Below are 16,531 nucleotides of genomic sequence, written 5' to 3' on the forward strand. Positions count from 1 at the left end.
CACTGGGGCCATGCACTACATTTCCTGGAGGATGCTGCTCCTTGAGGAAACACCTTGGGGTTTTTTTGGGGGGGAGGTCCCCTCCGGGTTTCTTCCCTCCCGGATGGTCAGGAAGGGCTGAACCGACTGTGAAGCTCTTTTCGGCGGCGTGGGGGCAGTGTTGGTGTAACCTGAGCTGGGAGCTTCCCGCCGCGAAGGAGGAGTTAACTGGCAGCGCGGAAGAAACCGAAAGTGCAGGCAGCGCAGGCAGCGCAGGCAGCGCAGGCAGCGCAGGCAGCGCAGGCAGCGCAGGCAGCGCAGGCAGCGCAGGCAGGCGGAGGAGCTGCCCGCCCCGCCATGGCCACCGCCGGCTCCGGCCCCCGGGTGAGCGCCGGCTGGTCCAGGGGAGCCCTGGGGGGATGCGGGCGGGGGACTCGGGGGGTCCAGGCCACCAGGAGGTCCCCGGCCCCAAGGCAGAGCCTGGGGAAAGGGGGGCGATGGGCAGATGGGCATAAGAGTTTTGGGGTGTTCCCCCCCCACCCCTCGTTTGGTGGGTGTCGGGTCCCCAGTCCAGCCCCGCCAGCCGTGCGAAGGCACAAATCCGGGACGGAGGGAGGGGGAGGCCATAGGATGGGCTGAGGGAGTGAGGGGGGGGGGGGGAGATGGCTGGGAAGGTGGTCCCTGCCCTGCCACGCTGTCATCCAGTGGTTCCTGGATGCTGCCCCTCTGCTGCCCCTCCCCACCAGCCCCATAGCCAGGGGAACCTGCCCGTTTCCTCTTTGCTAGAGGAAGAGGAAGAACTCAGCAGGGCCCCGTCCATCCAACCTCACCATGGTGCACAGGTCGTCTCCAGACCGCTCACAGGGCCTTGGCATTGCTGGTGGGAAGTGGTTGTTCACTAGTTGCTCCAAGTAGGGTTTGCAGGTCACCCCTCCCTGCCAAGATGTGGTTTCAGAAGCTCTTAAAGACGCACCCCAGCACTCACTCCTCTTCCTCTCTCCCTCCCCAAGTTCCTAGAAGATGACTTCCAGTTCATCCTTTGTGAGGGCTGCCAGCAGGAATCACCCAACCTCAAGCTCCTCACCTGCCTCCACACCTTTTGTCTCAGTTGCCTGAGCGAAAGCAACCCAATCAAGCAGTGCCCTTTGTGCCAGACAGCCATCCTGCAGGCCAGCGGCATCCCCTCCACAGACAACCTGCTCTTCACCAGCCTGCAGGCCAGGCTCAAGGTCTACAAGAAGATTGTTGATGGAGTTGACTTGTTTTGCGACAACTGCGAGACAGCCGGCGAGTTCTGGTGCTCTGAGTGCAAGGAGTTCCTCTGCACCAAGTGCTTCGAGGCCCACGAGCGCTACCTGAAGAGGGAGAGCCATGAAGCCAAGAGGGTGATGGACATCAGGACAGGGTCTGCTAAGGACTTCCTTGAGGGCACTAGGAGGATCAGTAACTTGTCCTGCTCCAACCCAGCCCACAAGAACCAGACTGTAAGGTAGGTCTAAGGAGGTCTGTCCCCATCTGGGTGGTTTCTTGTCACAAATCTCTTTGGATTAGGCCATGATGGGTGTCCCTGTACTGATGCTGCCCTGAGTGCCACCATGTCATGGAGAAGATGGGTGGGAAGTAGTGACCAGTGGGCTCTAGGGCATGGAGGGAGGGTTTGGATGAAGCTGGGTTCGAGTTGATGATGGGAGTGTGGGGACAAGTAGACCAAGGGAGAGGTGTGGGGGGGTTGTTAATTGCTAGGTAAGGAGTGTGAGGTTGATGGAGCTCAGCAAGAAGGTCTGTTGCTTCAGCTGCTCTGATGGACAGCAGAGAAGGGTGTGTTTTGCTGATGGTGCTAGACCGGCTTGGAGAGGACTTTGGGGAACAGCATGGCTGCAGTGCAGGACAAGGTTTATATGCCCTCAGAGGAACATCAAGTGAGAGGGGAAGGGGCTGGAGCATCCATGGAAGCCAGCACTGATGCTAGCCACAATGACCCAGATGCAGCCCTTGCCTCACTATGTCCCTAACCCACCACTTGTCAAGGCTACCAGGACTTATGTGAGGAATGGATGATGATCTCCACTCCCCACTTCTTATATTCTTCTCTTAGGCATCTTAGGGAGGTAAGATACTCTTTGACCTTGTATTCTTATCCATAACCCCAGTAAGCACTCATGGAAGGGCATAGAGCTCATTTCTTCACTGCCCTTGCAGAGTGTGGATGAATGTCTACCATAACGCTTGCACAGTCACCACAGTGACTTTAACCAGACCAGCAGATGAGCAGAGACCCTGTGGAGATAGTGGACCAACACATTTCTTTGCAATTGGGAGAGTATAAAACCAAATGCCTGGCCCAAACTTGGTGGTAACTTAAATTCAATGAATGAATAAATTTGCAATTTGCTAAATGAGCGAATTGCAAATTGTATGGTCCAAATTACTGCTCTGCTTGTGCTTGGCCTCACAGCATCTACTGCAAGAAGTGCTGCAAGCCTGTGTGCTGCATCTGTGCGCTGCTGGACAGCCATCATGCCCCCTTCTGCGACATCCACAGCGAGACCCAGCGCAGGCGGGAGGAGCTGGTCACCATGAGCCAGGGGCTGAAGGAGAAGAGAAGCAGCTTCGAGGCCACCTTCGAGGTGCTGCAGACTGAGGCCGCCCGGCTGGAGCAGGCGCAGCGGGAGATGCGGGAGCTGATCCGGCAGCACGTGGAGCAGCTGGTGCGTCTGATCCGGCAGGAGGAAGAGGAGCTGCTGGGGCTGGTGGAGGCGCGTCAGGAGCAGGGCCGGCAGGAGCTGGCGCGGGAGCTGCAGCGCGTGGAGGGGGTGCTGCGGCGGATGGAGGCGAGCGAGCGGCTGGTGGAGAAGGTGAACCTCTACGCCACGGAGCAGGAGGTGATGGACATGCAGCCCTTCATCAAGGACTCGCTGGAGGAGCTGCAGCAGCTGCAGCCGCCGGTGGCTCGGGACCAAGCGCAGCCCGGGGACTTTGCTGAGTGCCGAGCCAGGCTGCAGGCGCTGGTGGAGCGCGTCACGGGGCACCCAGGTGAGGAGGCACTTGGCCAGGTGGGTTGGGAAGGGCGGGACCGAAAGCAGAGTTGAAGGTTGTAATCCCCAGGTAAACCATATTCTCCACGGGTTTCAAGTCTCCTTCTACGTGGTGACTTGATGGACCTGTGCCTCCAGCCTTTGCTCGTGCGGTGTGCGCACTCCAACCTCTCCCAGGGGCAGGATGCAGTTGTTGCCTCCATCACTTCCAAAGCAACACTTGGCTCTTGCCCCTGCGGAGTACAACAGTCCCCCAAACCCAGTTCTACTGGGAGATAACATGGTGAATCACCTGAGATGGAGCCATGCCATGGATTGAAGGACAAGGCAGGTGAGTGGCACCTGGAGGTGGGGCGCGTGGAGCAGGGGCTTGCAGAGGCTGGTGTTGGTAGGGAGGAAGCAGGTGGAAGGGTTGGATCAACTCTGCATCCTCTCTGAGAAATGTTTGTGGGGGTGACATCTGCAGGTCCCTCAGGGGTCATAACCATCCTCCAGCCCTTAGTGTCCTGCCACCCACTGACCACTTCTGCTCCTCAGATCTCCAGCTAGTTTGTCTATGTCCACAGCCATCTGGGGTAATTCCCCTTTTGGGTTGTTGATTACCGCCTCGGGATGGTGTATCTAACCAGAAAGGCGAAATGTTCCTGGGGAGCACTCCCTGATAGGGATGGCAAGAGGTCCACGACTGCTGCTGGATTTGCCCAGGTCTCCTCCCAGGTCTTCAGCAGCAGTGCTGTGGTGGAAATGCTGATGGTTTGGGAATGGTGAAGGCCTTGGCATCTGTGGTGTGTGCAGGGATGGTGTGCTGGAGAATCCATGTTTGGTCAGAAGGTGGTAGCATTCTCCCAGAAAATGGGGGTTAAAAAAGCAATGGGAGGAAGAGACTTTGTGGGGTCTTCTGCTCCATTCCCCTTCTGCTGTCTTCAGACCTGGGCTATGACCAGTGTCCTCCTTGGCCTCTGTGGGTGTCTACCGTTGAGCTCCCCAAGCTCATGGGCTATGGGCAGTCCACAGAAGAGCCCAGGGCTGATGTCCTGAATGGAGCTTGGGGTTTCATGGGGACAAGGTGTCTCCCCCCCAACTCCTCGCGTCTCCATTGCATGCCCCTCCATCTCCCCTCTCCACCCCACTGAGGCAGGCTGGGAGGACCCTCTCAGCCCTGATTGTCCCCTCCTGCTCCCTTCAGCTCCTCTCCCTGCAACAGGTACCTCCACTCCCCAGCACGACTCCCCGTCCAAAGACGAGACCACCCTGATCCCGGACCTTGAGCCTCCCAGGGAGCATTGCCAACCACCTGGAGGTCTCCCCGCGGGGCTGCCTGCCCACCACCAGCCCTGTGCCCCCGTGCTGGACCCAACCGGTGACAGAGGACACGTGTGTCCAGACCAGAGAGGGGATATGTCTCCCACCCGACCCACATCTCCAGCCCTTCTGATGCAGAGGGATGAAGAAGCAGACGAAGGCTCAGGGTCAGCCCATGGGGACACTGTGCCTCTTCCCAGGAGCATCCAGGACTCTCTGACCTTCCTGCAGGAAGATTTCAGTGGCTGGGCCAGGTCCAACGTGCAGCAGGTGGATGAGCTCCTGAAGATCAGTGATCAGCTCCTGAAAGCTCGGCGCAGGGCAAACAGGCACCTGGTGTCCATGACCCGGGAGATGCAGGCCATGTCCCGCTCCCTGGCCACCATCGCCTCTGCTGCGGGACCCTTGCTGCAGCCCATGGCCAGCCCAGGGGACTTCCCCACCACAGACGTGGACTGGCCATTGCTGCCCTCCAACGTGCTGGAGTTACTCCCTCACAGCAGCACCCCACAGAAGCATGAATCGCTGGTCCCAGTGGCTGCCACGGCCCCTTCCCCCAGCAGACACCCTCCTGCCACCCCCCCTGGCAGCTCAGCATTCTTGGAACCCCCTAGCCCAGCTGCCAAGGAGGAGTGCCCCAAGTCAAGGCACCCCACCAAGGGCAAGCGTGGTGGGAAGAGCAGCACCAGACTTCAGAAGCGGAGGAAGAAGTGACGGTCTGCAAACATTTGCCATGGACTGTAGCTGCTTGAAAAATCCTTTAAAAGGTCCCCATGGAGACCAGGCTCTCCATATCTTGCTATGCCAATAAATCCTCCTGGGATGAACAGTGCATTAGTGCATTAGTCTTTTGCTGGGTTTGGGAAGGCAGCATCTCCCCCACAAACAAGCCCTTGACGCTGCATGGCAATAACTTGCTCAGGAACAGCATGATCCTACTAATTTTCTTTTTTCTTTCCTTCCCAGCATGTGTGACCTCCTGGCTTTTGGGTCTGGGAGGGGTGGGAGGGCAGCAAACCTGTATGGGAGAGCTGGAGGAAAGGCTTTAGTGCAAGGATGAGTGAATGAGCTGGCTGGTGGCCAGGCAGAATGGGCACCTCTCCACTCCAGCCTGCAAGCTCACTGATGCAGTTCGGCCTCAGTGACCCTCCTGGAGCCACCTGCACCTTCTGCAGAGCCTTTTCTTGCTGCTCTCAGATGTCCCCAGCATTGCTCACCTTCTCAGCTCAATATGTTTTTCTTCTTTCAGCAGCTTCTCCAGCTTCAGCCATGGAAAACTCCCACCAGGTGAGAGTGGGCATTGCTCTGGGATTTTTGCCTCGTGGGGTTATCTGGCAAGAATTTGGGGTTACCCCCCGCCCTTGCAAGGTTGCTTGAGTTCTGTCATTTGGTTGCTGTTTTCCAAGTTCTGTTTGGAAAGAGGAGATCAGCCAGGCTGGCTGGGCTTAGGGCTGCAGAGCCAGGGCAGACCTTGTCCCTTGAAGGCACCTTTGTGGCTAAGATGCAAACATCTCAGCATGAGACATGCTGCTGCATGCACCGCAAAGAGCTCTTGTAGGCATGGTGGCTTGCAAGTCGTTTCCTGCCTGCACCCTGCCCTGCCCTGCCCACATCAAGGGCTGGCAGTGGGGAGATGCTGCGACTGGTTGTGATGGATTTGGGGCCCCCAAACATGTCCCAGAAGAAGGGCAGAGCCCTACTCAAGCAGAAGTGGCCTTGAACAACGTTGAAGGCAAGCTCTCTTCTGGTTTCCAGTCCCATAGTGCAGAAAGGACTTGTCTAGCATCAGACTGCCTGCCTTTGCTTGTGACAAAACAGCCATCACAGGACCAGGGCTGGGGACCCCCAGGCTGCCCCTCTGCAGAGCATGTCCCCAGCCACCCCAGCCTGGGATCAGAAGGGCTTAACCCTGCCTGCAAACCCTGCAGAGTCTGAGAGCCTCAGGGCTGAGGCAAGAAGATAAAGATGATTTATTCCCCCAGCTCAGGAAGGGGAGGTTCCCATCTTCTCCTATGCAGCTGTTAAGCCAAGCAGAAAGTTTTCCTGATGCTTGTCAGGCAGAGAGGGGACCTTAACCAAGGTGGCTGGAGTGACCACAGCCCAGGATAGCCAGGGCCTTCATGCCAGAAATGAGGATGTAGTGGGTGACCCCAGAGCAGCAGAGACCATCTGGGCAAGCAGAGCACTTGTTTTGTGCAGGGACAAACCCATGTGGTCAAGCTTGTCCTTTGCCATTGGAGAACAGCCAAACATCTCCATCCCTGGCAACGCAGGGCTGCTGTCACTGGGCTCCTCTTTGCACACTTAGGTCTCCAACTCTACCCCTGCGAAGAGGAAGAAAGTCCAAAATGCAGAAGTCCTGACACTGCCAGTGAAGGTAGCAAAGGTTGAAGACAACGATGATGAGTGGAACCAGATGGTGCCGCAGCAGCCAAGCTGCTCGGACCAGCCTGGGACCAGCTGTTCGGTGTCCCCTATGACCCTCTCCAAGGAGGACAGCCTGCTGGAAGATGTGCCAGATCACAACGGTGGCCTGAATGACTCAGGTAAGCAGTGTCCAGAGCAGTGAAGCCACGGATAGACTTTATGGGGTGTAGGCGTTGAGGCAGGGCAGTTTGCAGCATCTCCATAAACCTCCCAGGACGGTAGTTCTGTCCCAGCACATTGTCTTGTTCAAAGACAAGATGTGTGGTGGAGATTGATGGAGAACCAGACGTTGCTCCTTCAACTGCTTGCATACTCTTAGGCTACGTGATGCTGCATTTTGGTCCTCTCTCCCCTGTAGGATCCTGCCCAGTGTGTACTCTGTGGCTTGAGAGAGAATCAGTCCTTTTTCAGGTTGTGCCTGAGGGCAGAGTTTTTCCCTGCTTGCTCCACACCCACCTTGCTGGTTGTCCAGAGTCACTTTTGACAAAATTGGTGATGCTGATCAGGGGACCATTGGCCCTGGCACTTACTGCAGGGTTGGACAGCCCCACGTCTGAAAGGAGACATGTCTTTCCTACCTTCACAGATAGCGATATTCTCTGTTTGGACAGCTTTGAGGAGGACAGCACCGATGAGGAGTCAATGGTGAGTGCAGCTAAAGGGCTTTCAGTGCTTGGCCCTGCATTGCTCAGTGTTTAAGCCATGAAGGCTGGGCCACATGGTGCTTCCAGACCTTTGGGACCATCCCATAGAGGCTGGCAGGGAACTTGTGAAATTCTTCCTGAGTGCCAAAATAAATCCCCTCTAGCTCTCCTCCACTTCTGTGGGAACTGGGTTGCCCAGCATCTTGGAGACCTTGATAGATACCATCTTGGTGACTCCAGGGTGGTGAGCAGCCAAAACAAAGGCCAGCAAGAAGAGGCAGTCCAAAACCTCACCTTTCTGAGGCTATGGATGGATGGGGTTTTGTTGTTACTTTGCGACACCAGTCAATTCCCGTGACAGTCTGCACGACCAAAAGCTGGTGACTAGCTCTTCACTAGAGGTTTTAGAAATGGGCAGCTTCCCTTCCTTGCCTGCTGTTTGCTGGTTTAGGCTCTTGGCTCACAGCCAGAGGGGTGATGTCGATAACCCCAATTTTTCTGTCACTTTTGAGCAGAAAGACAGTTGGGAATGATCCAAGCGAGCCGTCCCATGCGGACGTGCATGGAGTGTGCATGTCACTATGTTTTGTGGTGCTGGAGAAGGCAAGTCTTCATGACCAAGCTTATTACAGCCTAAGTCCTCTAGCAGGCATTTTGAGTAGATCCCTGAGCTTTGGTAACATCCAGGACACACGAGTGCCCAGAGCTGCTGCCCTGGTTCTTCCTGTGATGTTTATTAAAAGCAAATGGTGTGCTTTTCCAGGACTCCAGTGTGCTAGATGATCTCAGCAGCATCCTTGATGAGAGCACTGGTGAAGACTACCTGGGCCTTCCCATCAGCAGCCAGAACACGCTGGACACGAGACAAGGATCCCTGGTCTTCTTTGACATGAAGATTTTGAGTAAGATCCTAAGTGAGGAGATCCCATGGTGCAGCCAGCTCCGATCCCCTCATCTGTCAGTGTCTCTTTTTTGGGGGGGGAAGTTCCGGCATGTCCACCATGGCCTTGGCTGCGTAAGGGAGAAGACAACATCCTGAGCTCCCAAGAGGCCTTGCCTTTGAGTTTCAGGGCATGTGGAGCCTGTAGGGCCATAGGAAGATTTCTCTGAGATTGTTCAGCCAGTTAACCAGCCCTTGTGCTGTTGTGTCAACATGGGCTCCCCTGCTTCTCCTTCCCATCGGCCAATCTCCCTTGGGTGAGGTGGATTTTACTTTTAAAGCTCCTCTCCTTAGTCCACTCACAAAAAGCTGTAAAGGCCCTCATATTCATGGTGGGGGGAATGATCCCACTGCAGGAGGTGTTAGTGTTGATGGAAGGACACTCCTGAAGGACACGAGATGCTGGAAGCTGAAGGTGTGACTGAATGGTGAGAAAGGTGAAATGGTAGATCAGTGCCCCAGCTGCTATTGATGGTGAAGACTGTTGGAGGCTGAACAACTCAATCAATGTTTTATTTTCATACTGAGTAAGAGACTAATTCTGCCTTTCCTCCCTCTCCGATCCTCCTTTCCTTCCCCCTCCTCTTCTCTAGAAAATGAAACTATTCAGATGACAGTCGTAGATGGAGAGAAAGTATTCCCAGTCCTGATTCAGCCAGTGAAATATTTATCCAGCTTGATGGCCAAAAAGAGTGTCTATGAGATCGGCCTGAGGAATCTGCTGTGCCACCTCAACACTGTCCACAAGCCCATCCTGGGTGGCTTTGGTCTCTGGTCACTCCCCTTTCCCACTCTCTTGGAAGCGTTGACGGTCATGAACAAGAAAGAGGAGTTCAGCTCTGTTGTGTATGGATTCCTGGACATCTTGCCCCTGATTAAGGAGGAGATCCCTGAGAGGGATAACTACAAGCTGAAGAATCTGGCCAACACTTACAACTGGAGGCACTTTGGTGACTTCAGTGCCATGGAGAACGCCAACATTGTGAAATATTTGTCCGAGATCCTGGACATCAACCTAGTGAAGAAACCCAGGCAGATCCTCAGTCAAGCCAACCTGGAGTCCTTCATCTCCCTCCAGCCCTTGCTGGATGAGAAGTTCCTCACCAAGCCATCAGCCCAAACATTGGCCACCCACAACATCGGCCTCTCCAAACTCTGGTTCTGCTACCTGCACAACTCTGAGAATGGGCTCCAGAAAATGTGCCGTTTCATCAACGCTTGCCGGCACAGCTCTGAAAAGAAAGTCCGTAACCTGAGCAAGGTCAAGGTCTACTTCCAGCGCCAGGAGCTGAAAGCCGTAGGACTCCAGCAGGCAGCGATTTCCCAAGAGATGTAAAGAGCGAGGAAAACTGTTGAAAGATGCTGGTACCTCTCCAGTATTCATAATCCTCTAACCCACAGGGATTGAGTCCTGGAGCCAAATCCTGGCTCACATCAGTAGTTTTGCCTTCAATATTTCATGCCCACTCCTGCCTAGGGTGATGAGCCTGGGTCTCTGGGGTGTAACAGTCTTTTGCTGTCCTCTCTCATCTGAACTTGTGCTAAGGTGAAGAGGTGAGAACACCAGCTTGGCTGGGAGATGTCCTGCCTCGGATCCGACATTCTGCAGCCACACTGTGCCTTTGTCTCCCTTCTGGGTGGACCAAGCCAATTCTTGAAAGAAATCTTTCAAATAATTTCTGGTCTGTGTTTTTTGGGGGGTCAATGGGATTTGAAGCCAGCTGGAGCAACAGCAGGTGAGGAAACTGGTTTGGAAGGACCAAGAGTGGTGGTCATTGCTGGGGAGGGCATTGGGCAGAGCTGCTCTGTTCCTGTGAGCTGCTGTGTGGGACACGGCTGTGGGAAAAACTGAAAATCCTCCTTCGGTCAGCAGGATCCTACCTCTCTAGCATGGGATATGAACCTCCTAAGTGGGCACACAGGGTTATGATTTTCCTACCTCTTCCCCTGCTTTCCTGGATCAAAGACAGACAGGGAATTTCTTGATCAGGGGATGAACCTCATTGCTCTTCGGCTCCTGTGCCTGCCTACAGATGCAGAAGAAATAAATAATTTTCCTAGTTTGTTTTGCATTGAATTTTTTTCCTTTTGCTCCCAGTTTCCACAATACCCACTGGCAGGTGTGGTAGGTGGTGTGGTGGTGGCCTCCTGAGCCTACGATGTATCTGAGATTGAGCATGAGCGTGGGACGACCCACGTACGTGAGACATGCAGCTATCCCCGAGATGATAGGTGTTGGCTTGAAGACAAGCAAGAGAGCATCAGGAGGTTCTGTTTGCTCAGGGAGGTGCCTAGAAAGCCTGTCAGCCTGCTCCTGGTGGCAACAACCCAAGTTATTTCCCTTCAGATGGTGCATAGCTGTCCTGCTGGCAGCTATCCCATTTGGATCATGCCAAAACAGCCCGATTCAGGCACAGAGTGAAACATCACCCGAAACTTGTGGGCATCACACCTGGTCCTCACCTGCGTGAGCGAGAGTGCACCAATGTTTACCCAGAGGCAGAGGCAAAGCAAACATCCTTGTGCTGTCTCTAAAACCCCATATAAGGACTCCTGTCCAAAGCTGTGCTCCTCCCTGCTGTCACTTCAATACACAAACTGCTTTTACTCCTTATTTATAGTCTAACCAGGCACGAGGAAGTTTGCAGGGTGATTCAGCTGGGTTAACCTGCCCCGGTCCCCTCCCTCGGGACCATGGAGGGGACAACCTGCTGCTGAATCATTCCGGGAAGGAGTGGACTGCCCAGACACTGTGGGGACCATTTTGGCCCAGGTCTTATAATTCGAATAATTATTATAAATATTTATTATTTCTAATACCTAACAGCTCTAATATTATTCCTCATAAGGATTATTCTATTCATTATTTTACTACCACTCATTTCAACACCAGTTCTGCCCAGGAAGCCAGTGGCTCCAGGGGACAAGTCTGTTCAAGAAACAGTTAAATGACGATGCGTGTACAAGCATTTTTCTCCTTTTGCTAAAATCCAGGGAAGCACAAGGGTGACCGTGCTGGTGTGGGCACCACCATGTGGAGTCTGGTCCTGCAGGAGCAGGGATGCAGTTCGGGGCAACCGATGGGGATCTTCTCCATAATCCTCCCTTTTCCTTGCATTCTTCTACTTCATTCAAGTTTAAATTTTGCCTTCTTCCTCCAAAAAATCTACTTTTGCTTGGTAGTAAAGAGCCAGCCGTGAGTCCCCAATTGCCCTTGACATTGGTGGCTCTGTGAGGATCGTCACCACCGTGAAGGAGCTGGGGACAGGGACAAGTTTGGGCACCTGAAGAGTGGATTTGCCTTGGGAAAGTGTCACCCCCTACACCATCCCCCAGTGACCCCGCTGGAGAAGGACCCCCTGATCTAGAGGCAAGACATATGGTCTGGAGGTGGGACACATCTCTGTGGAACTTACAGAGCTGGTTATTACCAAAAAACAGGGAAAATGTGCAGTTGGCTACCTGGCAAACTCAACATCTCTCCTGTGGGCAAGGGAACCAATCCGGCACCTCATTAGATCCCACCACGATGGGTTCCCCAGGGAGTTGGGTGCTCTCAGGTGTTGCCGATTGCCCTTATGGGAGGTGTGCTGAGCATCACCTGGGGTGGGAGTGGCTGTAGGAGATGGGGGCTATAAAAGGTCCCTTGGCAGCAGTTGTTCCTTATGCTAGACCCTGGTAGGCAGGATGAGGCCTAGAAGCAGCATGGGGTTTGTGCTTTTCTGCTGGATTTTTGGGGAGGTGCTTGCTTATGACCCTTGGGGCTTTCCTAGAGGGGATGCAGAGCTGCGGAGGTATGAAGGGGATCATTCCTTAGGGTGGTCCCGTACTTTCTCCCAGCCCTCTCCCTGGGCATGGGTGGATGTGTCCCAGCTCCAGGCTGCAGCCCCGCTGCACCCCGTGGCCGTGCAGTGCCAGGAGGCACAGATGCTGGTCACAGTGCACCGGGATCTCTTTGGCATGGGGCGCCTGGTCAGGGCTGCAGAGCTGACCCTGGGCTCTGCCGCCTGCCTGCCTGTGGCCCAGAGCCCTGCTGAGGGCACAGTGACCTTCGTGGCTGGACTGCACGAGTGTGGCAGCACCCTCCAGGTAAGGCTTTAGGGGGGATGGAGCCCTGAGGGGAGGGCGGGTCTGCCTCTTGGCTTACACCTTGGTGCCTTGGGATGCTGACGCTGGCAGGAGTTGCGGTGTAGTTGGGCTCAGGGAAACTCTCCAAAGCCTTTCCTGGAGGCTGAGCATCTCAGTCTGCATTTCAAGGTCAGCAGAAGCCGTGCTGTCCAGTCCAGGGACTAGCTGTGAAGTTGTGCGAGCAGGGGAGGGCATGCAAGAGGCAGAGACATTAGTTTTTTCCTGATGAATACAGAGGTATGTAAAGCTTCCAGGACTACTTAAGCTGTTGCTGCCACCTTCAGGGTGGAGCCCAGATGACCTGGTGCTGGGAGCCACTGCAGTGAGACAGCAGTGGATGCTTACCTCGGGAGGCATTTCCCTGGGTATAGCACGAAGCTACTCCACAGAAAACTTAAGTCTGAAGTGGTGTCTCTCTCCTAGGAGAGGCTTGGGGCTGTGAGAGTGAGCAGGTGTCCATCCCCCTGCCCCATGTCACCCAGCAGGTATCTTCATTAAATCCCCCTAAACAGAAGTCACCCTCTGATACCCTGAGGGACAGACCTTCTGGCTGTTGTTCTGGGGTATGGAAACTAGAAGGAAAAAACACCTTTAAGCACCTCTGCATATATTTCTGCTGCTGGCCAGAGGCTGTCCTGGGTCAGGCTGAAGCAGCTTCCCAGGCCAGAGCATCCCTGCATCAGGACAAGTGCCACTTGCCTGCCTCTGGTGCAAATGCTACTGGCTGATGATCAGAAGAAATATCTCAGTATTGTCTCCAGGCTTAAATGTGCTGCTCTGTGTTCATGGCCAAGGAACAGGGCTATTAATGACCAGATAATGTGTCTTGTCTTTTCCCCAGGTGACCCCTGATGCTCTAGTCTACAGCACAAGCTTAAATTACAAGCCAGTTCCTGCTGGCAACCCTGTCATCATCCGCACCAGCCCTGCTGTGGTTCCTATTGAGTGCCACTACCCGAGGTGAGCTGATGCAGACAAGTGCCAAGCAAACCATTCTGCTGCCCCTGAGAATTTAACTATGGGCATCTCTCTCCAGGCGGTACAACGTGAGCAGCGATGGTGTCAAGCCCACATGGGTGCCCTTCCATTCCACCCTGTCGTCTGAGGAGAAGCTACCCTTCTCCCTGCGCCTCATGAATGGTAGGTTTTGGGTGAGGGTCTCCTCTGGTGCAGGGCACCCTGAGGTGACCATGCTGCCACAAGATGGCACAGCTGGTGTTGGTATCACCCCTGTGCTCCTGGAGCAGCTGGGGTTTGGTACCGGTTTGGTGAATACCCAGGGGCTTGTGCCTGTTGGGGTTTCTGTGAGTGGAAGCAGTGAAGCACAAGCTGCCTTCCCATTCGTAAGCGTCTGGTGACTTTTCTTCCAGATGACTGGAGCGCTGAGAGACTCTCCACCATATTTCAACTGGGAGAAGTCCTCCACTTCCAAGCTGGTGTCAACACAGAGAACCATGCACCTCTGAGGCTCTTTGTGGACAACTGTGTGGCTACCCCAAGCCCAGACAGGAGCTCTTCTCTCCAGTATGCTTTCATTGACTTCAGTGGGTAAGAGCTGGCTGTGCTGTTATTTAGGGAGGTGTTTCTGCAGGTTATGGATGTCTCTGGTAGTGGCTTCCTGCTGGCCTTTGCTTCTGTGTCTAGGTGCCTGGTGGATGGGCAGCTGGATGATGCCACCTCGACTTTTATATCCCCAAGACCCAGGCCAGATGTGCTTCAGTTTGCAGTAGATGCATTCAAGTTTGCAGGAGACTCCAGTGATCTGGTAAATACATGCTAAAATAAGTGTACTCCCTTGTCTAGATGGGGTTATAGCCTTAGTCTGTTAAGAAAGCTAATGTGGCTTTGTCTAGAGTTACATTCTCAAGACAACTGCTACATAGCAACCTATGAATGCGGTCACCCTGTATTACTGCTCCTTGATAATGGCCCTCTGAGCTAAGGATCTTCCTTGGAAACCAGTTCTGGTACTAGTCAAGACAAGCCCTTCTGATGGGCTTCAGTAGCTGAATCCTTAATTGGCCTGAAGGAAGTAGAGGGGCTTGAGCTGCCCTGGGGAGCTGGTGGTCCCATTGGAGACTAAGTTCATGATGCATGGGAAAGCCATAAAGGCAAATGACAGCCTAACCCCTCTGCTCTGTCTGGCCTCCCCAGATCTACATTATCTGCCACCTGAAGGTCTCTATGGCTGATCAAGCTCCAGACCCTTTGAACAAAGCTTGCTCCTTCAACAAAGCCAGCAATCTGTGAGTAGTTGGAACAGAAACTTGCCCAAGGGTGAGGAGTTTGGGCTTCCCATCTGGTGTCACCTTCCAGGAAGGTGGGGTTGGTCTGGCTGGGAGGGTTTTGGTCTCTCCTAGGAGGCCCTGAAACATGTGAGGGATTCCTGTCATAGAGTGGGCTGGTGACCAGGCTCTCTTCTAGCTGGGCCCCTGTGGAAGGCACCTGGGATGTCTGCTCCTGCTGTGAGATGAGGAGCTGTGGCTTGGCCAGGCACTCCAGGAGGTTCCATGCTCCCTCCCGATGGCAAGGAGGACGTGCCCGGAGAGAACTGCCCTCCCAGTTTGGTATGTCTCAGTGTGCCTCCTGGTCTGTCACCACCATACTAACTTGCTCAGAGCTGGTGGCTGGAGCTGCCTCGCTACCCATTGGCTCCTCAGTGCTAATCCAAGACTGGGAAGAGCTAGATGTTCAAATAAGATTGAGTGCACAGAGGTCCTCCCTTTCAGATCCCTTGGTGAAAGAAGCAGATGTTGTGGTTGGACCTCTCTTCATCCACAGTCGGCAGGATCACCCAGTTAGGAGGATGCCTTCACAAGGTAGGGCAAACCCAGGGAAGGGGGATAGTTTGTGTGGCAGGTCCTGGGTCTGCCCATAACCACCTATTTATTTCTCCTTCCCAGATGCAGGTCACTTGTGGATGGTATTGGGGCTGGCTGCAATTGCTAGTTTGATCATGCTGATCCTTGCTGTTCTAGGAGCTCTGACTATCTGTTGGAAAACCAGCAACCCTGTTTAAGTCACTGGTTTCAACTTTCATAGTCTCATAGGCCTTCCAAGTATTTTTTTATTGATATAGGCTTGGTGGGGGGAGTGAAGAAGTCTTCCTGGAGAGACAGATGAATCAAATCTTCATGTCAACTTTAACTGTGCTTCTTTCTCCCTAAACCCAATTTGAGCATCTCATTCTCCTGAAGCCCTGTCTTCAGCAGAGCTTTGTACAGCCTTCCACCCCCATGAACTTCTCCCACATCACCTAGTTGGGAACTAATGCAAAAAAATCACCTCCCACCTGCTGTTTTCTTGTCTGTAGAAGCATGGAGCTGTATTTAGCCTCGATGTTTTACCTTTCTGTGGAGCTACTTGGGTCTGCTCCATTCTGGTAACTCCTTAAGTCAAGTGGGGAAGCTAAGGGTTAAATAAAAGTTGGACCACTCTCTCCTTCTGCCTGAAGCTGTTTCTGGGAGAGAAATTAAGTTTTGATGGATGAGGAAGGGAGCACAACTTGAGGGTTGGTGGGTCGGGCTTTTCCTGGGACAGACAGTCAGGAATTCCATTCTCTGCCCCAAGGACTGTTTACATAGTTCTATGTAACAAGCCTTGGCTGAAATGTATAAACAGTCCTTGAGGCAGAGAATGGAATTTCTGCCCCCACTTTCACCCCCACTCCCCTCCAGAAAGGGGCTTTCTAACATGCCTGAGTCACATTTACTCTTTTCAAGTGCTGTGGGCTTTGGGTGGTTCTGCTTAGCAGAGTAGCTGTAACAGCAAGATGTTCATGCCCCAAATCCAAGCTCTGTTGCACTTCTAGCTGGGAGAGGCTCCTGCTTTAGGCAGCAGTAGGAACTGGACCAGCTGAACACCTTGGGCTGTGATGTTTGTTGTCAGAGCAAATTCAGTGCCTTAATTCACAGAAGACAAACCTGTGAGAAGCTGCTTGCAGCATGGCTGCCTCTTGAGCTGGTTTTGTAGGGGACAGGAGGACTTCTGCAACCTCTTAGCCTGCTCTAGGGGAGCTTGGGCAGATCTCTTGTCCTTCACAGCCAAAGTGATGTATTGTACAACCTGATGTGGCT

The 16,531-nt window shown here is 53.8% G+C and overlaps 2 protein-coding genes across 2 annotated transcripts; both read left to right on the forward strand.

Moving 5' to 3' along the window:
- The first annotated feature begins 277 nt into the window (after positions 1–277).
- LOC141965488 (protein PML-like) lies at positions 278–10,287 on the forward strand. The gene is made up of 8 exons (XM_074917179.1): positions 278–363; positions 990–1,468; positions 2,435–3,012; positions 5,569–5,603; positions 6,625–6,862; positions 7,330–7,388; positions 8,151–8,289; positions 8,921–10,287. The coding sequence occupies exons 1-8, from the start codon at positions 337–339 to the stop codon at positions 9,661–9,663; spliced, it is 2,298 nt and encodes a 765-aa protein (XP_074773280.1). The 5' UTR covers positions 278–336; the 3' UTR covers positions 9,664–10,287.
- Positions 10,288–12,014: 1,727 nt separating this feature from the next.
- LOC141965491 (zona pellucida sperm-binding protein 3-like) lies at positions 12,015–15,474 on the forward strand. The gene is made up of 9 exons (XM_074917181.1): positions 12,015–12,416; positions 13,297–13,415; positions 13,492–13,595; positions 13,826–14,003; positions 14,100–14,220; positions 14,610–14,701; positions 14,880–15,022; positions 15,185–15,274; positions 15,359–15,474. Exons 1-9 carry the CDS (start codon positions 12,015–12,017, stop codon positions 15,472–15,474), a joined length of 1,365 nt encoding a protein of 454 aa, XP_074773282.1.
- The last annotated feature ends 1,057 nt before the right edge of the window (positions 15,475–16,531 follow it).

Source organism: Athene noctua, chromosome 13 (assembly GCF_965140245.1).
Source record: "Athene noctua chromosome 13, bAthNoc1.hap1.1, whole genome shotgun sequence".
NCBI lineage: Eukaryota > Metazoa > Chordata > Aves > Strigiformes > Strigidae > Athene > Athene noctua.